At 37.5% G+C, this 24,336-nt stretch overlaps 3 protein-coding genes across 5 annotated transcripts; 2 read left to right on the top strand and 1 right to left on the bottom strand.

Annotated features, from left to right (window-relative positions):
- Positions 1–66: 66 nt before the first annotated feature.
- On the top strand, positions 67–3,068 carry LOC142985526 (ribonuclease H2 subunit C). Its single transcript, XM_076133748.1, has 4 exons — positions 67–257; positions 620–747; positions 1,213–1,317; positions 1,731–3,068. The coding sequence occupies exons 1-4, from the start codon at positions 107–109 to the stop codon at positions 1,743–1,745; spliced, it is 399 nt and encodes a 132-aa protein (XP_075989863.1). The 5' UTR covers positions 67–106; the 3' UTR covers positions 1,746–3,068.
- Positions 3,014–24,089, bottom strand: LOC142985519 (uncharacterized). Of its 3 annotated transcripts, none has more exons than XM_076133735.1 (15): positions 23,933–24,089; positions 23,197–23,281; positions 22,415–22,637; positions 21,591–21,674; positions 15,975–16,098; positions 15,323–15,449; positions 13,873–14,025; positions 12,662–12,813; positions 11,389–11,533; positions 10,019–10,119; positions 9,281–9,372; positions 8,324–8,485; positions 7,668–7,838; positions 6,325–7,022; positions 3,014–5,988 (listed from the first exon to the last, which is right to left on the bottom strand). In XM_076133735.1, the coding sequence occupies exons 2-15, from the start codon at positions 23,257–23,259 to the stop codon at positions 4,585–4,587; spliced, it is 3,699 nt and encodes a 1,232-aa protein (XP_075989850.1). In that variant the 5' UTR covers positions 23,260–23,281; positions 23,933–24,089; the 3' UTR covers positions 3,014–4,584. The 3 variants fall into 3 exon arrangements, with proteins under 3 accessions (XP_075989850.1, XP_075989851.1, XP_075989852.1); XM_076133736.1 differs by lacking the exon at positions 23,933–24,089 and adding an exon at positions 23,731–23,867; XM_076133737.1 differs by lacking the exon at positions 23,933–24,089 and adding an exon at positions 23,570–23,712.
- On the top strand, positions 17,176–21,252 carry LOC142985375 (uncharacterized). Its single transcript, XM_076133502.1, has 6 exons — positions 17,176–17,326; positions 17,970–18,069; positions 18,697–18,942; positions 19,706–19,832; positions 20,467–20,654; positions 21,159–21,252. Exons 1-6 carry the CDS (start codon positions 17,284–17,286, stop codon positions 21,250–21,252), a joined length of 798 nt encoding a protein of 265 aa, XP_075989617.1. The 5' UTR covers positions 17,176–17,283.
- Positions 24,090–24,336: the final 247 nt, after the last annotated feature.

The following is a 24,336-nucleotide window of genomic DNA, read 5'->3' as shown; positions in this document are numbered from 1 at the left end:
TTTTATGTAAAGACCGTTGCAAGAACGAAACGCATCACTCCTGTCAAACGTCAACTAAACGTCAAAAGTATTTGTGCGGGAAATTGCACCCGGCACCGGCACCAAAATGTCAATCATTGTAGAAAATAATTTGAAAAATACGGAAAATCAAGAGATATTTGAGCAGAAAGCACATTATATACCTTGTAAAATAGAAGACGATGGACCTGCGAACGTTCAGAAGTATTTTGATACCTATGTCAAAGAGACTGACGGAGGTAAACAAACGTGTTTGTGAACACTATCTTTACTCTAAATATTCAAATGATTTAGCCTTGTTCTTTGATGCTTAGTATTTCGTGTCTAATCCTACCACTTCTTTTGATCATACGAGATATTGAAGCGTGCGTAATTCGCGGGACTTTTTTACTTGTTTCTTTGTTGAAAGTTAATTTCAATTTTTGTAATGACGCCTTGCATAAGTTAAAAAAAAATTGGCAAAAATCTCCTTTCTTACAATGAATTATTATACCATAGAATCTAACTGAAGGAGTACCTACCAATTTCTTGTATTTACATCACACTGTTTTAAACATGCAACCTAAATAATAAAGCTCTTTTATTACCTTGTGATTGACAGAGTTAACAGCATCCTTCCGAGGACATCCCCTGGATGGAGCTAAGCTCAAAGTTCCTGAAGGCTACAGTGCTATAATAGTGACTGAAGCTAAGAGACCACTAGCTGAGGATAGTGAGAGGAAATTTCAGGTCTGTTTGGTAATCTTTTCCATCATTCTTGCAGCCTTATGGGACTCATTATTAAGATGTATCTGTAATCAACAAGTCATTTTAATCTTTGATTAGAATTTTAATAGCTTAACTATAATTGATTATTTCTTGAACTCATTATATTGAAGCATTAACCCCTGGTTTCTAAGGTACATTTAGCGGTAGTTTATCTATTCAATAGTGTTAAAACTCATTAAAAAAAAATGCTATTGAATTGATAAACTACTGCTAAATGTACCCAGAAACTGGGGGTAAGAATATTTTGTGTGCTGCAAGGTCTTTTACAAATATATAAACAACACAATCAAACAATTATTTGTGGATCACTCAGATAATAATAATAATTGTTCCATGTCAGATTTGAACCTTAAGCACCATTAATTGTTACATGTTAATTACTGTTATTTTATTAAACCAAAGTAAACCTAATAATCAATTTTTCAGGTGGCTGGTGGTTTCAAAGAGTTTATCAACTGGAACTGGGATAAGAAACCTTCACAAAATGACAATATCGTCCGAGCTATGGACTGGATAGACATCAGTGAAGCTGTAAGTAGTTTTACTAGTCCCACTGCTGGGCAAAACCTTTCTTACTGACCCACAACTGGGCAAAATCTTTCTTACTGTCCCACTATTGGGTAAAACTTTTCTTACTGACCCACTACTAGCCTAAAAAGATAGGGTCATTACTGCTCCACTACTGGGCAAAGCTAAGAGAGAGGTCTTAAGTCCATCACAGTGATCAAGTGACACTTTACATTACTACAACAACTGTTTAAACAACTCTCACACATGACATTGCTCACAATGTTTTCCTTCATCGTTATAACAACGTGATCATTATTTATAACACATCACTTGGAATACTCATTGGTGATGAACTATTGATCACTTTAGTGAAAGTTATCACTGCCCTGCTGATAACAAATATTAATTTTAAATTCACTTTTTATTTTTTTCAGATACATGGAGATTGACAAACCTACTTTACTAGGAAAAATGTGAGGTTCGCTACACACATTATTCGGTTTCGGCGACTAAACCGAATATGTGTCGATAAATCCGATAAGCACAAGCCGAACAAGTGAGTCGACTCGGTCTTGTTGTTCGATAAATATTGCCGAACCGAATATGTGTGAAGCAAACCAATGAAACATTATTGATAGTTATAATTTGTTAATATATAAAACTAGCTGACCCGCGCAACTTCGCTTTCGTCACATAAGAGAATCATAATTTTCCCCGTTTTTGTAACATTTTTCACTGTTTCTCTGCTCCTATTGGTCGTAGCGTGATGATATATAGCCTATAGCCTTCCTCGATAAATGGGCTATCTAACACTGAAATAATTTTTCAAATCGGACCAGTAGTTCCCGAGATTAGCGCGTTCAAACAAACAAACAAACTCTTCAGCTTTATAATATTAGTATAGATAGTAAAAATTGTACTCATAAAAAGCGTATCTAAAATGATTTTGAACTATCGCAGCTTGTACACATAATACTTAGATGAGAGTCACGACCCATTGTGGTCTTATAAGTGAATATTATAAAAGTCACAATACCTTATTTGTTTACCCGACGTTTCGATCGAATTACATCGACCGTGGTCACGGGCTGACTGATGTGGCCGCCAAGCGTCTCCTTGTGGCAAGAGTTTCAACGCCTACCCTCACTTGGTCTTCACTATTTATAATAAATTAGTTCGAAATTGGATACTTGACTGGGTTAACGAAAAATGATTAAACTTGTACTCTTAAAAGGTTGATCTGAAATGCTCAGGCTACGTTATTTTTTGGAAATAATGTTGAAAGTTATAATTATTACAGACTGAAAAATTTTATTAGGCACTCATTTGATAACAACGAAAATACAATAGTGACGTCACTACACTATATTTTTATACTAAAAAGTGTTTTTGACATTTCATAAAGAGTAGCTGATTTGACTGATAGTCAAGTACTCTATTTGGCTGCATAAAACTCTATTATTTCTAACTAAAGCACGCCTGCGACTTTGTCCGCGTGGAAACCCTTCCCGTGTAAATCCCGATCCCTCGGAAACTCCGGGATAAAAAGTAGCCTATGCGCTATTCTCGGTCTTCAGATACCTTTATACCAAATTTCATCGTAATTCATTCAGTAGTATTTGCGTGGAAGATTAACAAACATCCATAAATACTCAGAAACTTTCGCATTTATAATATTAGTAGGATGTTAGGAAGAGGTTATAAATAAAACAATACATAGATTTAACAAAATGTAATGTATTATAATAAACAACAATCTTACAAACTAAAAATTGCCTTTTATTTACTGATTTGAGTTTCTAACCGTAATTTATATGTGATATAGCGTATTTAACTGGTAGTTATATAGACTTGGCTTTAATTCTAACGTTAGATAGTTCAAAGGAGAAAGTCTACCGTGTCTTGCTTTATATTAGGTCGGGGAAAAGTCTTTTCGTATTATAGTATGTATGAACTTGTAATAAAATCTCTTTGGCTTCAAGAATCACAAATGTGTACACGGTTCATTAGGTTTCTTTCAGTGAGCTCGTGAGGTACCTAAATATCGAGCTTTTTTGTGTAGAGAAGATTTTATTACAAGTTCATACATACTATAATGCGAAAAGACTTTCTACCCGACCTAATATATAAGACAACCTTGACTATCTCATATAAGACTGTCTTAAGCCATTCTTGATTTAGATCTACGCTCAAAAATCCAGCCTTACTTATACACTCAAATCAGTATTATGAACACAACAAAAACCATTACTGTCCCAATGCTGGGCAAGCGTCTCCTCCCGGAATGAGGGAGCAGTTAGGCCTTGAGTCCACATCGACCAACTTATTAAACGAAAATTGACTTCTATTTTTACAAACAAACTTTTATACATACATAATATCACGCCTTTATCCTATAGGGGTAGGCAGAGCAAAAACGCCACTTGGTACGATCCTTACAAACTTCCCTTGCTTCATTCACACGACAAACACAAACTTATTTCTAATTATTATGATATTTTCATACTTATTTATATTTAGGAGGTAGACAGAGACCAAAGAACGCCACTTCGTACGATCCCTACAAACTTCCCTTGCTTCATTCACATACATACATGTTGTCATATCCTGTATGACAACATGACTGTATGTGAATGAAGCAAGGGAAGTTTTTAAAAGTAAGGCCAACCAGACGAGATAAAAAACGTAAACAAGCGGACCTCTACTGAGTAACATTGGGATAGCGAGCGATTATTATCTCTGTCCTTATCACTCATAGCTGACCCGCGCAACTTCGCTTGCGTCACATAAGAGAATCATAATTTTCCCCGTTTTTGTAACATTTATCACTGGTACTCTGCTCCTATCGGTCGTAGCGTGATGATATGTAGCCTATAACCTTCCTCGATAAATGGGCTATCTAACACATTTTTTTTCAAATCGGAATAGTATTTTCTGAGACTAACAATTAGTTCAAACAAACAAACTCTTCAGCTTTATAATATTAGTGTAGATTTAGCCTTGTTCCTATAGCGGTAGGCACTAGTAGGCAGAGCCCAAAGAATTTTTCAAATCGGACCAGTAGTTCCTGAGTTTAGTGCGTTCAAACAAACAAACAAACAAACTCTTCAGCTTTATAATATTAGTATAGATAAGTATAGAAAAGCGCGGTAATGGCGACGACAGCTGTCACTGTGTTTCGTGGTACAGGAGAGCAGTAAGTACCGCAGTTGTCAACTGCGGCCAACTGGTTGGCCTTATTTTACAAGACATCACCGATATGATCTGTGTATGTCTTTCTAGGTGAAGTTAATTTTTATTTTCTTTAAGCCTCATTCTCATTTGTTTTTTAATTTCGTTCCGCCTCAAATATTCTTTTTTACTAATCATAATAGCTCTAGTAAACTTTTTATTACCGGTTTTCGGTAACACCGGTTCGGAAACCGTAATCGGAGAAGCAGAAGAATTATTTACTATATTTGGTGTTGTAGCGTTGTTTTCCGGTAAGTGCGGTTCAGGAGAAACCGAAATATTAACTACTTTGTCAACTTTTCTTCTTTTAGCGGATATTTCCGGTTCGTTTATTATTTCAGGTTCCGATTCAGACGTATCTCGAACGTTAATGACTTTATTAGTATTCCATTTTGTATATTTCCTCACTTTTCTAATGCGCGGTTTTTTTGGTAAAACCGTAACATTTTCGGTTATTACCGGTTGTTCAGGTTCTTTTAAATGTATACCGAAATGTACGTCTTGCCTATTTTCTAAGTCTTCGAAATCGTTAACGTTCTCGCGACCCATTTTGTTGAAAATTTTCAAAAACTGCCAAAATTCTATATCTCCACCTTTTATATTGTTTTTATAAAAATCTATTAGTTTTTTATCGCACTTATGTTTGTTTTTAACAGGTTTCGGTGGAGCAAAACGATTGCCACTTAAAAACGTATTTTTAATAATTTTTACATTACCGGTAGTTACGGTTTTACCCACAGTTTTTTTGGCTAACGCTGACTCCTTCATTTTCTTCAAAGTTTTATTGCTGCATCGTACTTTTTTACGGTTTTTCGTTTTATATTCGATTTTACGGTTTATCCACACTTTCGGTTTGAACTGTTTAGGATTTAATTCATGTTTTCTGCTATGTAATTTTAAAGCAGCCATAGTTTGGCAGATTTTATCACAACCGTCACACGGGTACAACATTTTTAAACCTCGTTTTTTAGCTAGAAAAGCTATTTTTTTCATCCTATCTAGATAATTTTCACCTTCTAAACAAACTTTACTATACTCTTCAGGTGAAAATTCAGGCAAAATATAATCATAACTCACCTGAAACTTTTGTTTTTCAACCACCCATCCGTTTCCCTTTTTCACGAGTGCAGTTTTACCAAGAAAATCACTTTTACTGCGGCGAATTTTTTCATCCAATTTCATACAAGCAATTCTATTTAAATTACTAATTGAAGGAATAACTTCTAACTCACAATCTTCGTCTATAGAAAAAACGTATTTGGATCCGAAATCCGTATTTTTTTCGGTTACGTGCCCGTATCCGTTTAAATGGTAGTTGTGGGCTAACTGAATGTGTTTTTTTATGCTTCTATTTGTGACATAATTGCAGTTTTCAATAGGGCACTTTTTCAGCATGATTTCATTGCAGATTTCGTAGTGTTCCTTGCAGTGGGTTTTTAAATCTGATTTTGTTTTGAAGAGCTGAAATATTAAAATATTAAAATTTGTTAGTATTTTTCATAAATACATACACATTTAACGTCTACGGTATAATATACTCGAAAGTAGACGTATGAAATATACCCACGTTTCGCTATTTACAATGTTAGTCTCATGTAATAGGGGGCGAGTATGCCATATACGGCACGTTACCAAACTCCGGGCTACTATTGAGAAATATTATAATTATAAATTTACCGATTTCGATGCAGTTTTCAACAAATATAGTTTTGTTAGCAGATCTGGGGTCAATTATAGACAAATTTTAATTTCAAAAATCACCCCCTAAGGGGTTAAAATAGGGGATGATAAACTTACCTTAAAACACACATAGCATTCATATCCATTCAATTTCAATTTACCATTTGTATTAATTTCTTCAGAACTTTTAGTAATTTTTTCATTTCTTACTTTTTTATTATTATTTAACATTTTAGTCACATTTCTTGTGACCATACGTTTAGTAAGTTTTTCATCCAATGGTAAAATATCTTTTGACGGTAAATCGTTGGCAGTCTTACCACCCTGTGGTAAAATTGCCTCAGGTAAATCATTTACTGGTAATCTTCTTTCTATGACAATATTTTCAGCTGAAAGATCTTCTGTGGTAATGCAATTTACCGGTAAATCATCATTACTGGGAATATCTCCTGCCGGTAAATTACTATCAATCATACTATTTTCAGCTGGTAAATTACCACTCGTAATAATATCTCTTGCCGGTAAACCATCCATGGTCATATCATTTGACGGTAAATTACTTTCAATACTAATATCTTCAGCCGGTAAACTACTAGTAATATCTTTCGACGGCAAATCCTCACATTGTGGTAACTCTTCTATCTCATTTGACGGTAAATCTTCTATTATATTATTATTTTCTATATTTACTTCTGTACATACAAAGTCCGTCTGTAAATTATTTTGTGTGTCTTTTTCAGGCTCTAGGTCAATATCTTTTGTGGTTGATGACTCATTGTAGTCAGGTTTCTTAAAGAATTTTAATTTAGTTGGTTCTGAAATGAAAATATGATTATTTTAAGTTTGTTTTACCCAAAAGTTTAAGCAGAGATGTATAAAATGTACCGTATTATGTAGGTAAAGGCCAGGCTATTGTCAAGAAATATGAATACCACTTTGCTCAATTTGGGAATCGAATCCGAGTCTCATGATCAGTAGTAGTCGTATAGTCGTATGAGGCGCCCATAGCCAGTTGCGCTCACCGATCGGTAAACGATCAGTGCGTTAAGCAACCGTTGGCGCGGTCATTCCATAGATGGGTGACCGCATAGTGGTATTTATGCTGGGCGTCTCCGTGCTTCGGAGGGCACGTAAAAAGTCGGTCCCGGTTGTTGTCTACTAAGATAACAGTCGTGAAGCCACGTCAAAGGCCTTCGGGCTTGAACAACTTTGACACTAGGTTGACCACTAACCATACGACAAACAAACAAACAGTAATAGTCGACCGCACCGCAGAGGCAGTCGAAAATTGTATTATACCTATAACCTATGGATATCGTGGATATCGTGTTATAACCCAGGTAACTGTGTTGTGGAGGTCCGGTAGACAGTCGCTGCATGTAAAACACTGGTATTCAGCTGCATCCGGTGAGACTGGAAGCCGACATAGTTGGTAGAAAGACTAGACTGATGATTCTTACCTTTGTTCGTGGTACTCATGTAAGCCATTTGTATTCTTCTATTGTAGTTCTGTCTGAACTTCTCCAACTCAACCGCTTCTGTCTTCTTTCTTCTGTCGTTCAGAAGATTGTCTATGCTTTTCCTTACGAGCGCCGTTTTACTCTTATCCGGTGATTTTGATTTTGGTAATGCTGGGAAAGGAAAAGAATAGTCTATTAGTCCCACTGCTGGGCACGGGTCACCTTAAATAAGGATATCTAATGATCGGTTTCTGAGGCACATTTAGCGGTAGTTTATCTATTCAAACTGTTATGTTTATATGAGCTTAAATGCTATTGAATAGATAAACTACCGCTAAATGTACCTCAGACACCGGGGGTAAGAGATACAGCCCCTAACTGACCCCTAAGAGTGCTATGGAGTCTCGTTAAGATAGGGGTCGGATTATAAACGTTACTATATTTTATTCTTACGCAAAAGCTATCCCTTAGGCACACCTAAGGTAAGACTTACGTTTCACTGCAATCGTCTCTAACTAACTTTTAAACAAGAAGAAAACAAGCTAAGGGGTCCCTTAAGGACCTTACTTTAGGGTCGAGTTCAAAAACACGCGGAAAAATCACACACTATCTAAAAGTCAAGGGGGGTGGGGGGTTAGGTAACCATTTCCACGTACCTTTAATCCCCTTAACGTTGTCAGCGACGTGTTGTATAAAGAACTCCTGGAACAGGTCTCGCGGCACGTCGCCGGGCGCCGCGCTCATGTCCTCCGCCAGCACGGTGGCCGAGTACGCCAGTGTGGTCTCCGTGTCCGCGTACTCCGGGTCCGGGTCGAGACCTGACAGACAGACATACATACAAACATACAAATATACATAAGATATTCAAAAATTTATAAGTCCCCAACCCGCTGGGCAAGAACCTCCTCCCGTAATGAGGAAGGGGTTAGGCCTTGCATGGCCTCAATAAATGTTTTAAACAAATTTTAGGCATGCAAGGTTTCCTAACGATGTTTTCCTTCACCGTTGGAACAAGTGAACACATAACTTGGAAAAGTCATTGGTGTGTTGCCGTTCGACCACTTGCGTGAGGGGCTTCAAGAATCACAAATGAGTACACGGTTCATTAGGTTTCTTTCAGTGAGCTCGTGAGGTACCCAAATATCGAGCTTTTTGTGTAGAGAAAAGATTTTATTACAAGTTCATACATACTATAATGCGAAAGGACTTTTTCCCCGACCTAATACATACAAACATACATAAAAAAGCCAAGTAAAAGTTGGCTGCCCGCACTTGGCCAGCTTGGACCTTTCCTCTCCCTCATTCTGGAAGGAGACCCTTGCCTAGCAGTGGGACATTAATGGGTAATTTAGTTTCTGCCAGTGAGATGCACATATCCAGTTGCATTCACTAGCCGGTAAACGACCTGTGGGTTAAACAACCCTTGGTGCGGTCATTTTATAGATAGGTTACCGTGTAGCGGCGTTTGTCTTAAAACTAAGTGTCTCCGTGCTTCGGAGGGTACGTATTATTTGGTCACCATAGTACAAGCTCTACTTAGTTTGGAATCAAATGACCGTGTGTGAGTTGTCCAATGATATTTATTATTAGTATAAATAATATTTCTTACTTACCACCATCAATTTCAGTCTTCTGTACGTGATAATCGAAATTAAATTCACTGTTATCCATCAATTCCTCTTTTATTCTGAGTTTAGGTTCTTTCCTGAAAATAAAATTACCCATATATCTTTAAAACTTAGTAGAGAGACTTGTATACAAGGTTCGCGGCTGGAGGTATACAACATACAGAATTTATAATTTGGGAATCGAATCTGAATACGGCAATAAAATCCACCATTGAAATTATTAATGAATGTTAAATTAACCCTCTTCTTCATAAAAATATATGAAGTTATGAGAAGCTTATAAAGAGTTTTGTTTCTTTCACTCCTTAGCGAAATGAAAGAGAGAAAACATATTATAGTAGTTTTTTAACTAAAGTAGGTTTATAGTGTGTTTATGAATAAGAGGGTTACTTGTTACTTAAGACTGTAGTCACCTCTCTCTCACTCTTTATGACAGTTAACGATAGTGCGAGCGAGATAGCGACGTTTATTAGCGACTTACGTTTTGACTATAATAGTCACCTCTCTTTCACTCTTATGACAGTTAACACTAGTGCGAGCGAGATAGCGACGTTTATTAGCGACTAACGTTCAGACTATAGTCACCTCTCTTTCACTCTTATGACAGATAACACTAGTGCGAGCGAGATAGCGACGTTTAAGCGACTTACGTTTAGACTATAGTCACCTCTCTTTCACTATTACGACAGTTAACACTAGTGCGAGCGAGACAGCAATACTTACGTTTCTCTGACCACGTATTTGACATTATGCCTTTTAAAATAATGTGTCTGTAGATACAAGTAGTGTGATACTCTCTTATTACATATCTTGCATTTTGTGTCCTGAAATATAGATAAAAATATACATTTTTTTTTCACAGATGGATAATAAGTTTATTAGGTTTATTTTTTAAAGTTGTTATAAATAAACTAAAACTAAACATTAAATTAATACATTAAATAATAATTTTATATGTACAAACGAAAAAAAAAAAAATAATAAAGGAACTAAACATACATAAATAAAACTAAAATAAGGCATCATAAAATATCTCCGCATCGCCGTCCCCGGGTAACGTAAGAAGGCTGGCAGCATTGCCACGTTGAATGGCAATGCTTATTCTTTGCCCTAAGTAAAGGCCAGCCCTATAGGCATGTATATTTAAAATATACATTTGATTGTAAAAAGGAGTACGGAGAATCAGTAATTTGTGCAAAAACGTATAATTTTGTCAAGTGAACAACTTTGCCATATGAGTAAATTTTGCCACACAGTTGGCAACTTTGCCACCCATTCTTTAACTTTGCAGCTGTTCGAAGTAATATTGTTTGCTAGTGTTTGTAAAAACTAGCGAAAAATCTCAGCAGCAAGATATTGAAGTGGTAAATATGATTTTAACGAAAATAAGACCATAATAGAATACGGGACTACCTGCCTAGTCAGCCAGCGACCACGGCGAGTGCAACCCACGCTGAAACGTTAGGCATTTTAAGGTAAAATGCGTGTTCGCGTTAATTCCCGTATTCTATTATATATTAAACATGCAACGCGAGAGTTTAAAAGTTATGAAAATAAGACCAACTCGCACTTGAACAGCCCACGCTGGTCAAGTGCGAGTTGGTCACAAGCTTATGGATCCAAGGCCTAACCCCTCTCTCATCACGGGAGGAGACCCTTGCCCAGCAGAGGGATATTAATTAATGGGTTTAAGTTATTAAATTATACTTGTGACTGTGTAACCTGCGCCGAAACATCAAGCAAATGTAAGGTCTTCTTCTTCTTTCTTCTTTATCGTATGGTTAGTGGTCAAACTAGTGTCAAAGATGTTCAAGCCGCCCGAAAGGCCTTTAACATGGCTCAACGACTGTTATCTTAGTAGACAACAGCCGGGACCGACTTTTAACGTGCCCTCCGAAGCACGGAGACGCCCGGCTCAAATACCACTATGCGGTCACCCATCTATGGAATGATCGCGCCAACGGTTGCTTAACCCAAAGATCGTTTACCGACCGGTGAGCGCAACTGGCTACGGGCGCCTCTGTCGGCTTAAACAACTTTGACACTAGGTTGACCACTAACCATACGATAGATAGTATACTATATTAACATACCTGTCTATTCCCGTGTCCGTATTGAATATGTTGAGTGATATCTCGTCGCGAATGTGTTGTTATACCGCAATAATCACATATGTATTGTCGCGGATTCTTGTGCTTTTTTACTATGTGAATTAGTAGCGTTTTTTTGAAAATAAACCTGTGGAGAAAGAGGGAAAATATAAAAGTATTTTGTCTTTATTTCATCGAGTGAAGTGATGTTTAGTGAATTTACGTTGCTAAAATAATATAAGCTTTAAATCCTTGAATCCGTAAAAAACCATACTTTTTGTAAAAGTCACATTGTGGTAAGTACTTATATAATACTAGCGGACCTGGCAGACGTTGTCCTGTCTACACGTCTTTAACTGTAATATTTTAAACTTTTTTTAATAATCTAAACCATTCTCAGATCCCCTTGAACACACACAAAAAAAATCATCAAAATCAGTCCAGTCGTTTAAGAGAAGTTCAGTGACATACACACTTACAGAAGAATTATATATATAAAGATGTGATAGCAACTTTGCCACCCATAATAATGCAACCTTGCCAATCGAAATGACGACTTTGTCAAGATTTGGCGCGGTGGTTAATGTCGTCAACACCCGTAGCACCGCGTGTGGTAGGTTCAAACCCCACCCGGGACAAACTACTAGGGTGAAGAGCACGAGTACCTGTTTTGAGCCTGGATGTTAATGTATCTATATATGTAAGTACGTATTTACAAGTATATAAGTATGTTTATCAGTTATTTGGTTACAGTACAAGCTCTGCTTAGTTTGTAATCAAATGACCGTGTGTGAGTTGTCCAATGATATTTATTTATATTTAAAAAACTTATGTAACTCACGTAAGTCCACAATAATCACACGAACAGCCCCTAGTGTTGTGTAGTTGACGATGTATGTTGAGTCTGTGTTTCCTCGCGAACCGACTGTCGCACAGATCGGACTGACACACCAACTATATACTAATACCCCTTATATCTAATCCCTTCTTACGTCTTACTTATATTGTAACATTGCGCCCTTTACAATGACCACTCCGTTCCCATTTACAATAGCAACTTTGCCAACAATGATATAGCAATTTTACCACAATAAACTTTTCCATTTACAATAGCAACTTTGCCAGCTACAGTATGACTACTTTGCCACTAATGACATAGCAACTTTATCACCAATGGCATTGTAACTTTGCCACAAATGAGATGGCAACTTTGCCATCCATCAAACAACAACTTTGCCAAAATAAAAAAATCTATAAATTTAATATAAATACTCACGTAAGTCCACAATAGTCACAGGAACAGCCCCTAGTATTATGTAGTTTGCGATGTATGTTGAGTCTGTGTTTCCTCGCGAACCGACTGTCGCACAGATCGCACTGATACTGGTGCTCCGGGTAGTGGATTATTGTGTGTTTCCTCAAAGAAGACTGGAATTAAATATATTTACAATAATTTATTCGTTAATGGCCGTTAAGAGCGAAGTAGCAACGAAAATGTTTCAAAAACCGGGAGAATTATGATCCATTCTCTCTTATGTGATGCAACTCAAGCGAAGTTGTACGAATTCTATACTAATCTATACTAATATTATAAAGCTGAAGAGTTTGTTTGAACGCGCTAATCTCAGGAACTACTGGTCCGATTTGAAAATTTTTCAGTGTTAGATAGCTCTTTTATCGAGGAAGGCTTTAGGCTATATATCATCACGCTACGACCAATAGGAGCAGATTACCAGTAAAAAATGTTACAAAAACGGGGAAAATTTTGACATATTCTCTCTTATATGATGCAAGCGAAGTTGCGCGGGTCAGCTAGTTTACAATAAATCAGAACAATTTATTCAAATAGTCCTGGCCTATTTCACGGCTACAGTGGCCAGTTTTATTGGAATCAGTCAACTATGCAGGACTTTGTATATAGTGTCCAAGTGTGTGCACAACACACAGGTACACTCTCTATTCTTTCACTCTCATAGTCCGGTAAGACGGATAACCGACACGACCAGTGAGAGGTCAGGCGCAGGACCGACGGCGACATGTTCTTTCCCAGACACGGATGTCCGAAATGTTATAACAGAAAACTCAGAAAACCCCTTTTTGGCCCGACTCGTATAGGTTTAGTACTGACACTTATGATAGTCAATGATACAGAGAGTGAATTTACCGCCAGTTCGGAAGTGCCAATGAGAAGAGCTGCCAACAAACTCCTGGCCATTCTTAGCCAAATGAGTAAATAAGTATTTAAACCTCATGATTGTTCCAAGTGATGTGTGCATTAGAAATAATAATCACTTGTTCCAACGGTGAAGGAAAACATCGTGATACAACCTTGCCAGAGAGTTCTTTGGAGCAGTTCTTGAAGGTATGCAAAGTCTCCAAGCCCCACTTAGTCAACGTCGTCGACTCAAGGCCTAACACTTCCCTTATTACAGGAGGAGACCCTTGCCCAACAGTGGGACAATATATTTAACTTAACATTTAACTCACGGGATCTTTAAACGCCTTGTCACAGCCCACAAAGCCGCACTTGTAAGGTCTGACGTCTATGTGTGTTTTCAAATGATTCATCATATTGTGTTTATTGATCATACGATCGCAAATCTCGCAGTTCACTTTTCTGTCGGCGTCGTGGACCATTTTCTGAAACAAAATCATCAATATAATATAAAACTCTTCCGTTACTGACTGGCTGATGGACAAAGTACAAAAGCCGAAACTACTGAGCTTAGAAACTTGAAATTTGATATGAAGATTTCTTAGGAAGTGTAGAGTTGCTCTAAGAGAGTATTTGTGGAAATTCCCTCCCGAAGGTGACATTACACGCGAGCAAAGCTGCGGGCAGAAAGGTAATCCATACTGATATTATAAATGCGAAAGTAACTCTGTCTGTCTGTCTGCTACTCAATCACGCCTAAACTACTGAACCAATTTGCATGGAGATATTTTGATACCCGAGAAAGGACATAGGCTATATATCATCACGTTACGACCAATAGAAGCAGTGTACCAGTAAAATATGTTACAAAAACGGGAAAAATTACGGCCCATTCTCTCTTATATGACGCAAGCTAAGTTGCGCGGGTCAGCTAGTATTTCATAAGCCTAGCCTTTCTTCCTTATACATATCGAGTTTCTCCGTGTTTCGGAAGGCACGTTAAATCGTAGGTCCCGTAGCTCGATTCTCTACTACTATCGACTACCGACAACCGACCTGTCATTAAGAAATTTGATGATCAGCGCCTCTAACGGGTGTCGTAGGAAATACTTTCGCAGCACATTCTAAACGTCAAAATTTCGATACTCGACAGTACCGACTGTACAGAATCGCGCTACCGGCTGTCATTTTCAAATATAGAAAGACAAGGCGACCATAGCCAGTTGCGCTCACCGGCCGGTAAACGATCTGTGGGTTAAGCAACCGTTGGCGTGGTCATTACATAGATGGGTGACTGCATAGTGGTATTTGAACTGAGCGTCTCCGTGCTCCGGAGGGCACGCTAAAAGTCGGTCCCGGTTGTTGTCTACTAAGATAACAGTCGTTAAGCCACGTCAAAGGCTTCTCGGGCGGCTTGAACAACTTTGACACTAGGTTGACCACTAGCCATACGACAAACAAACAAACATTTTCAAAGATCTTCGACAGTCGTTAACAGTAGTCAGAAGCTTGAAAGTTTGACAACCAGTCTTACTTAGTATCGAGTTATAACCCAGGTAACTGTGTTTTGGAGGTCAGATAGACAGTCGCTGCATATAAAATACTGATATTCAGCTGCATCTGGTGAGACTGGTACGCCTTCAATATAGTTGGAAGAAAGGCTAGACTGATGATTAAAATCCCAAAGCCTCTAGACCACTTAAAGATAAAGGTAAAGATAAAAGATAAAAACATTTATTTCTGTCCATATTTACAATATATATTTAATTTATGAGTACTTACGATATGTGCGGTTAATCGTCCTTGAGTTTTAAACAGTTTCTTGCAGTGTGAACAGGGAACTCTTCTTGTGTCCACGCCGAAGTGAACTTCTTCTACGTGGAGTTTACGCGTTTGACTAGATTTGAACCTGTAGGATATAAGGTAAAAAATTAACACGCACATTTAAGGTTAATCGGGAGTAGACTAGAAGTTTAAAAGGTAACATAATTGAAGATGTGTTCTTTGCCATTTGCGGCGGTGGTAACGTGGTAACTTTGCCGCTTGTCAACTTTTCTCGTTTAGAAATATTAAGCTGAGATTACAAATTTCTTAAATAAAGTCTTAAAGTTTTTTTTTTTTTGAAAAAGAAGTGGATCCTTTGATATTTAATAAAAAAATCACTTCCAGGGCAAAGATTAACACTCGTGTTACAAAAATTTGTTTCATGTGGAAACAGAATTCATGTGCCTTGCAATTATTAGTAGCGGCAGTTGACAGCATACCTTAAGTATTTCGCAACAAACGTCACCATATAATTATACAGATTTGCAAAGTTACTAAAACTGGCAAATGTGTATTACCAAGCAGGGCAAAATTATCACTACTGGCAAAGTTGTATTACAGGTACGGCAAAGTACCAAACACAGGCAAAGTTGTCACACAATATACTCACGATTTCTTGCATTTAGCACACGGGTAAGTTTTTACGATCCCCAGATGTCTATGCTGATGCTTCCTCAGGGTTGAACCGTCGCGACAAGCGTAGTCGCAGAACGAACAGTGGTAGGGCTTCTCGCCTGAAACAAGAATAATCAATATAAAAAGATTCATCTAAAAAACCAATTTATTTCGTAAATAATGTTGAAATTGTAATAGTTACAGACTGACAGACATACCGTCTATATTACGAACATATTATAAGGTACTCATTTGATACCAACGAAAATACGAAACTGTGACGTATTTCTATAGTAAAACTAGCTGACCCGGCAAACGTTGTTTTGCCCTAAAAATTAAATAAAAAAGTGTCACTTAGGGGCATGAAAAATAGATGTTGGCCGATTCTCAGACCTACTCAATATGCTCACAAAATTTCATCAAAATCGGTCAAGCCGTTTCGGAGGAGTATGGCAACGAAAACTGTGACGCGAGAATGATGAATATTAGATGTGTTTTTGACGTTAATTCATTAAGAGTAGCTGATATGACTGGTAGTCAAGTACCCAATTACTAACCCCCGGTTTCTGAGGTACATTTAGCGGTAGTTTATCTATTTAATAGCGTTTAAACTCATATAAAAAAACAGTTTGAATAGATAAACTACCGCTAAATGTACCTCAGGAACCGGGCATTAGAAATTCCTATAGAATTCTGAGCGATAACATATCTCGCAGAAAGTAGTGGCGAGCTATTAACTGGCCTAGTAATAATTCTTATAAAGAAATAAAACATACGTGAATAGTAAAAGGTATAAACAATAAAACAGAGTTATAAAAACTTGTCAGTTGTAAGTCAGACTCGCGTATAAAAGGTCCCTTACCATCCATATTTATTCATTTTAATATTTTTTAAGACACAATATTTGTTCCGTGTGGGAATCGGAACCACGACCTTCCGATGGTAGTGGCGTGGCTACCAACTCAACTAAGGCGCCACGGAGGCCGTCAGAATTTCCCGAAAACCGTCAACTTATAAATGCGAACAATGTTTGTTGTATGGAAGCTCCCTTAAATATTTATTTCATTCTGATTCTTATTTTTTGTTATAGCGGCAACAGAAATACATTATCTGTGAAAACTTCAACTGTCTAACTATCAAAGACAATCTAGTCTCAGTAATAGGGCTCCATTTTTACTCTTTGGGCACGGAACCATAAAAAAGTAATGGCCAATTCAGTTAGCTTTTTGTTTTTCGTACAAATAAAATGGTTGTGCGAAAATGCATGTGAAATATTGTTATTTTAAATATTGTTAGTATTAAAAATGCTTCTATTTTTTATATTTATTATAAGTCCTACTATAACAGGTAATTAAAAATTAAATAGTATTTGAGATTTGAATGCTTGAGAATTCTTTAACCCCCAATTCTTGAAGGAATATGCGAAGTCCCCAACCCGAACTAGGACAGCGTTGTGGTCTCAAGGCCTTACCTCTCTCTCATTCTGGGAGGAGGCCCTTGCCCAGCAGTGGGTCTCCTTCCAGAATAAGGGAGGCGCTTATAGCCAGTTTTGCTCGCCGGTCGGATAACGATCCGTGGGTTAAGCAACCGTTGGCGCGGTCATTCTATAGATGGGTGACCGCATATTCGATTTTAAACTGAGTGTGTTAAAAGTCAGTTCCGGTTGTTGTCAATGAAGATAACAGTCATTAAGCCACGTCAAAGGCCTTCGGGCTTGAACAACTTTGACACTAGGTTGACCGCTAACCATACGATAGATAAATAGATAGTCAGCAATGTGTCTTATATATGTTACTAGCTGACCCGGCAAACGTTGTTTTGCCTTAAAAATTAAAAAAAAAAGATGTAACTTAGGGGCATGAAAAATAGATGTTGGCCGATTCACAGACCTACTCAATATGTTAACAAAATTTCATGAGAATCGGTCAAGCCGTTTCGGAGGAGTAGATAGATGTATTTACTACTTATATAATTATGTTATATGTTACAGAGGGCAGGGTGTTCTGTCAAGATACACACGCGACGCCATGGACAGGTCTAGGGTCACCATGTCCCATCACTTGTAACACTATATATACGGCTATAGAAAGGTAAGGACCATTTAGGTACAATAAGCGGTAGTTTATCTATTCAATAGCGTTTAAACTCTTATAATAAAGAAAAAAAAAACTATTAAATTTTTTTAATTGAGTTTCAACGCTACTGAATAGATAAACTACCGTTAAATATACTGAAAAACCGGGGGCAAGTGTGATAAGCAACGTTAGCGCGGACATTCTATAAATCAGTGACCGCATCGCGTCTCCGTGCTTCAGAGGGCACGTTGACAGTTGAAGTACATATATTACCCAGTGAGGCGCCCATAGCCAGTTGCACTCACCGGTCAGTAAACGATCTGTGGGTTAAGCAACCCTTGGCGCGGTCACTCCTTAGATGGGTGACACATTTGAACTGGGCGTCTCCGTGCTTCGGAGGGCAAATTAAAAGTCGGTCCCGGTTGTTATCTATTACGATTAAGCCATGTCAAAGGCCTTCGGGCGGCTTGAACTACTTTGACACTAGGTTGATCACTAACCATACGATGAATTATGGTCGTTTTTAGAACAGTTCTTAAAATGTCTTCAACTCGCAATTAGCCAGCGTGGTGGACTCAACGCCTTACCCATTATTTACGGGACCATTGCCCAGCAGTGGGACATTAATGGTTTTTTTTACAGATTAAAAGAAGTCGACTACCAAATCCTTATCAACGGTTTGATAAACTCCACCAAAATGGCTACGAAGCAGAACCTACGCTCAAACGTGTCCAATAGCGAGGGTGTCATCGATCTTTATATGAAGACGTATGAGGCGTTCAGCAAGGTGATAGAGAACGAGCACTTTGAAGCAGACTTTAATGGAGAATGGCAATATCTGGCGTCCACACTCAATATGACTTGTTATAGGATTATTGGATATGATTTGTGAGTTTCTTTATTACTAGCCCGTCCCGGTTTAAACAGTTATTTTACAAAAAAAACCTTCACTTTACAAACCTTTATCTTGAATTACCCTATCTATTAAAAAAGCGCATCAAAATCCGTTGCGTAGTTTTATAGAAAGGCATACAAACATACAGACATATTATATGAATACATTACCCGTGCTAATCTAGGTAATAAAATATACGTATAAAATTATATGAAAATTACTTTAGTAATAATTTCGTTAGAGAGTAACAAACAAACAAACATACATTAATATATCCTCACAAACTTTCGCATTTATAATATAAGTAGGATTCGACTGCCTCTATGGCGCAGACGATAGAGTAAGCAACTGTAAGTTGCAACATAGTTGGACGAAAAGGCTAGGCCGATGTAGAAAAGACAACTCCCGCACTAAGAATTGCTCTTGTGTCGCAAGGACTTTTTCAAACATACAAACAACGGACACAAAGTACAACCAGACCCGAAACAACTATTTGTGGAACGCACAAATATTTGTTTTGTGTGGGAATCGAACCCACGACCTCTGAATGCACTGGAATTTGCGAGTTGACCACCTTAACCACTGCACCACGGAGGCCGTCACAATGTGACAATGTTTAAGTTTTTTTTATAAATATCAGTTTGAATCGGACAAAGCCGAGGCGGGTAGCTAATAAGTTTATAGATCGTGTAGCTGAGCACTAATAAGGAACTAAGGGCACTACATTTTGAATACTATAATCATTCTTATGTACAGGTCACTACGTAAAGTATTGGAGAAATGCAACAGAAACCAAAGAAAGGGAGTGATACTGAGCAGATATAATAAATTTCTGAACAAACACGGTGATGAGGACAACACCTTCGATTTTATGATGACATTGGTAAGATTACATAATAAAATCAAAATTAAATCATTTACCCCCTGAGGTACACTTAGCGGTAGTTTATCTATTCAATAGCCTTAAAACTCATACAAAAAAACGCTATTGAATAGATAAACTACCGCCAAATGTACTCAGAAACCGGGGGTTATTAATTTAGGTCAAATATTGACACTTATGATAATCGTTACAATTACTGAATCTACCACTAGCTCGGAAAGTGTACAGCCTTATGAGAAGAGCTAGCAACAAACACACGGACTAAAAAACAACTGAAGGTTGCAAGAAAGTTTAGTAGCAAATTTATTAAAAATCCGTTCACTAGTTTTAGCGTGATGTAATAACTAACATCTATCTTAACTTACGCATTTATAATATAGGTAAACCTAGATGACCCACTTAGGTACGTGCAAAACTTTATTTTGTATTACACTCAAAATTTCCTTATTTTATTACTCCACAATTTTGATGAAATCTGCTACAAAAACAGTTTACAACCAAGAACAACACATAGCATTTTCTAACTTCTGGAAATTATAACACGATCAAAGACACAAGCAGAATCAATAAATAAATATAACTGTTCTAACGATGACCCATCCACATCCACACCTAACCATGCTTAACTTTCCAGCTAGTATTAAAGATAGTGATAGACAGCCCCACATTTCCCGACGGGAAGCCAAACGCCCAAAGCATTCTAATGATATTAAAAAGAAAATGTGACAACAACCATCAAGCTGTGACCTCTGAGGTGACCTTGACCCTAGAGTCTAAACATTGCCTCACTACTTATGTATCTGGCTGCTACTGTCTCAGAGGGTAAGATAACTTTTATCATTTTTAAAGGTCAAGTTCAGTGACCTTTAGATCGAGGTCAGTGACCTTGAGTTGACTTCAAGGTCAGTGACCTTAAGTAGACCTCAAGGTCAGTGACCTTAAGTTGACCTCAACGTCAGTGACCTTAAGTTGACCTCAGGTGAGTGATCTGAAGTTAACCTTAAGGTCACTGACCTGACTTTTCTATCGAGGTTGGTGACCTTAAGTTGACCCTGAGGTCAACCACATTTGTCAACTGCATTGACCTTACGATCAAGCCCACTCTATTTTAAACGTGCGAACTAAGTCATGTCATTATATCGGAGTCTCTCGCTCACTACACATTGTCACATTACTATGATTCTTTTGATTATGACGTAGAGAGCACGTTTGTTACGGCCTGAGTATAGTATATTTTTTCAAATATTAACCCCCTACTGTCTTAAATAGGGGATGAATAGTTTTCACAAGTAGCACTAAGGATAAAATTATGTTATTTTGTTTCAGTTTTGTGGAGAAAGAGGGTGCGTGCGTGAGACCAGAGTCTTGTTACACGAATATGGTTGTAACTCAATATTTAAAACGAATTATATTGGTGTGATATATAAACATTTGTACTGAATTTTTGAATTTTTAAATAAAAATATCTCCTTCTTGTCGTATGGTTAGTGGTCAACCTAGTGTCAAAGTTGTTCAAGGAAGGCCTTTGACGTGACTTAACGACTGTTATCTTAATTGATAACAACCGGGACCCACAATTTAACGTGCCTTCCGAAACACCAAGTAAACTCGATATGTTGAAGATGGCCACCCATCTACAGAACAACGTCGGCAAGCGTGGCTTAACCTCAGAGATTGAGCGGCTAATGTTAACTAAGCCACGAGCTCCTCCTATGTTATAAAGTAAACTTTTATTATTGCAATATATGTTGTATTTACCTGTATGTATAAATTTATGAACGGAGAGAGTGTATGTTGAACTGAATGCTTTCCCACACTCGGGACATATGTAGGGTTTTTCACCTGAAACAAGATAAAAATATTTTAGATTTTATCTTCATTTCAACTGTAGTTATGCCACCATATAGTATTGAATACAAAAAAAATATTTTACAATATCTATATACTAATATTATAAAGCTGAAGAGTTTGTTTGTTTGTTTGAATGTGCTAATCTCAGGAACTACTGGTCCGATTTGAAAAATTCTTTCAGTGTTAGATAGCCTATTTATCGAGGAAGGCTATAGGCTATATAACATCACGCTACGGTAATTAGGAGCGGAGTAGCAACGAAAAATGTTACGAAAACGGGGAAAATTTTGACCCATTCTCTTCAGTGACGCAAGCGAAGTTGCGCGGCGCGGGTCAGCTAGTTATTAATACAATTTAAGTAAGGATTGATCTAGTGAACACAAATACATGGTATTGGAAGAGACAAAATGTATTGTAGTGTGGGGGGTGTCCTAAAATATAGAGGGTGGTCGCAGGGGGGGGGAGGATGTTGTCCCATGGAGGGAAGTAGTGAAGTTGTCCTATGGGGTGGGAGGGATCCTAAACACGACGCAGGTATACAGTGTGTGTGCCCTAGCGCTATGTGGTAGTGGCTTAGAGGGGGTATACTTCAAGGGTGGGTGGTGTTTTAAGAGGGGCAGTCTTCAAGATTGCGTGTTATCCTAAAGTGCGGGAGAGGTGGCTTGAAGTTTAAGTGAAGAAAGAGGCGTCTTTTTTAAGACAGCAGTATATTCATAAAGTATATTCCTTACCTGTATGCACTCTCATATGTTTGTTAAGTGCGCTGGGAGTATGAAACTGCTTGTTGCACTGCGTACAGTGCGGACCGCGCCTCCCCGCGCCGTGCTGCCTGCTCTTGTGCCGAGCTAGGTATTTCTTCACCACGCAAGTGTACGGACATTTGTCACAACTGTACACTGTGTTTGATGTGTGCAAGCTTTTGTGGAAGTAGAAGCTGGATTGGTCTTTGAAGGCCTGAAAAGAAAATAAATATTATTATTCTGATTGCTGCCGTGCCGATTCAGACAGAACAATTATTATTTGTGAGATCCACAAATAGTTACTTGTCTTGTTTATATGTTTATCAAAGTCCCTGCGATACAAGAGCAATTTAGTAGTTTTATTTATTGATTTAATGTACTTAATAAGCATTATTATTGAGCAGTGATAGCCGAGTGGTTTAAGTTGGCACCTACCACGCAAGTGGTGGCAGGTTCGACCCGAGGCAACACACCAATGACTTTTAGAAGTTATGTGTGTATTAGAAATAATAATCACATGCTCCAACAGTGAAGGAAAACATCGTGAGGAAACCTTGCATGCCTAAAATTTGTTTAATACATTTATTGAGGACAGTAATGGGTTAAATTTAATAAGCATTATTATTAAAAAATATTTGCGTTCAGCACTCCTCCTTCACATAAACTGTAAGTGTGCCAAATTTCAAACTACTGCAACTGCATATTTTTCGTAAAAAGGGGTCCAAAGTTTTTGTTTCTCATATTAATACATAGATTGATATAAATAATCTTACCTTCCTACAATATGGACATTGGTATATTCTTTCATCATCAGTAATATTCTTTCTAGGAGCCATCTTGTTTTCACACTATGTTGACCTGAAATTAGGTAGAAGAATAATACATTAATATCTCTAGATTGCTTTTTGGAGCAATTGGTTGAGTATCCCACTGCTAATTGTTAGGTTCCAGGTTCTATTCTCAGGTTGGGCAAAGGACTATTCGTTTTTGTTACAATTTAAGACTATAGATTTTTTGGGAGAAGAGTCCAGAGGTTAGTTAATTGCCCAGCATTTGGCCTCTTCCTTTGTTTATGGCGAAGTGGGTGTAGGAATAAATACAAATGGGTCTTCTTACTTCTACATACAAACATACATAAAATCACACCTTCTTCCCATAAGGGTAAACAGTGACCACAAAAACGCCAATTAGTATGATCCTTACAAACTTCTGCCTACATCTTCGGGCATAAGAAGCGTGATATTAAGTACGAATGGGTCCGAAACGATCAGTTATATATGACAGGTAGTAAGACTAAAAATAATCACCTTCTACCTGCTATCAACGATTGTTTGGTTTCTGCAACATATACGTATGTTTTCTGAGATACAGATATTGTAAAAGATAGTATAAACGCCGGCTATACAATTTAACACCATAAAAATGCGCCGGTTACTCGTTTTTTTTTTAATTTTTTCGATACCAGGCAAAGAAATGTTTTCAATGATTGAAGAGCGGTTCTTAGCTTACCTTACAATGATACCAGGCGATTGTTTATTTAATTAACGAGTCTGTAATGTAATTATTTTATGGTTTATATCAGAAAGAAGAAACATTGTGTTTGTTTGTATTTTTTTCCAAAAAATCGTAATTTCTCTCAGTATTTTGACTTATTTTTGATTTGACTTTTGACATGCATGTGTATTTGGGGCTTCGTTCAGAATTATTTATTCATGTTTTTATTATCTGCTTGAGTTGTTATTAAGCAGAAAACTTAATGTTTTTAGTGTAACAAATACTATTGCCATAAAGCATATGTTTATTATTTTTAGGCAATATCAGAATTTCTTGTTATGTGCGTAAGAAAACTGCCTAATGCTGATGACATTATAAGTTCAGAGTACACGTTTTCGAACGACATTACGATATTTACG

Source organism: Anticarsia gemmatalis, chromosome 30, assembly GCF_050436995.1.
Source record: "Anticarsia gemmatalis isolate Benzon Research Colony breed Stoneville strain chromosome 30, ilAntGemm2 primary, whole genome shotgun sequence".
Taxonomy (NCBI): domain Eukaryota; kingdom Metazoa; phylum Arthropoda; class Insecta; order Lepidoptera; family Erebidae; genus Anticarsia; species Anticarsia gemmatalis.
Note: the sequence above shows the minus strand (reverse complement) of the source record. Positions and strands in the feature narration are given on the sequence as shown.

Excerpts from the sequence above, each read along its gene's own strand:
- LOC142985526 (XM_076133748.1), top strand. The coding sequence starts at position 107 with ATGTCAATCATTGTAGAAAATAATTTGAAAAATACGGAAAATCAAGAG. Across the intron at positions 258-619 it reads TGTCAAAGAGACTGACGGAG|AGTTAACAGCATCCTTCCGA; the intron begins GTAAACAAACGT and ends TGTGATTGACAG. Across the intron at positions 748-1,212 it reads ATAGTGAGAGGAAATTTCAG|GTGGCTGGTGGTTTCAAAGA; the intron begins GTCTGTTTGGTA and ends TCAATTTTTCAG.
- LOC142985375 (XM_076133502.1), top strand. The coding sequence starts at position 17,284 with ATGCTTCTATTTTTTATATTTATTATAAGTCCTACTATAACAG. Across the intron at positions 17,327-17,969 it reads TATAAGTCCTACTATAACAG|AGGGCAGGGTGTTCTGTCAA; the intron begins GTAATTAAAAAT and ends TATATGTTACAG. Across the intron at positions 19,833-20,466 it reads TCGATTTTATGATGACATTG|CTAGTATTAAAGATAGTGAT; the intron begins GTAAGATTACAT and ends TTAACTTTCCAG.
- LOC142985519 (XM_076133735.1), bottom strand. The coding sequence starts at position 23,259 with ATGGCTCCTAGAAAGAATATTACTGATGATGAAAGAATATACCAATGT. Across the intron at positions 21,675-22,414 it reads ACATATGAGAGTGCATACAG|GTGAAAAACCCTACATATGT; the intron begins GTAAGGAATATA and ends ATCTTGTTTCAG. Across the intron at positions 14,026-15,322 it reads GACGATTAACCGCACATATC|AAAATGGTCCACGACGCCGA; the intron begins GTAAGTACTCAT and ends ATTTTGTTTCAG.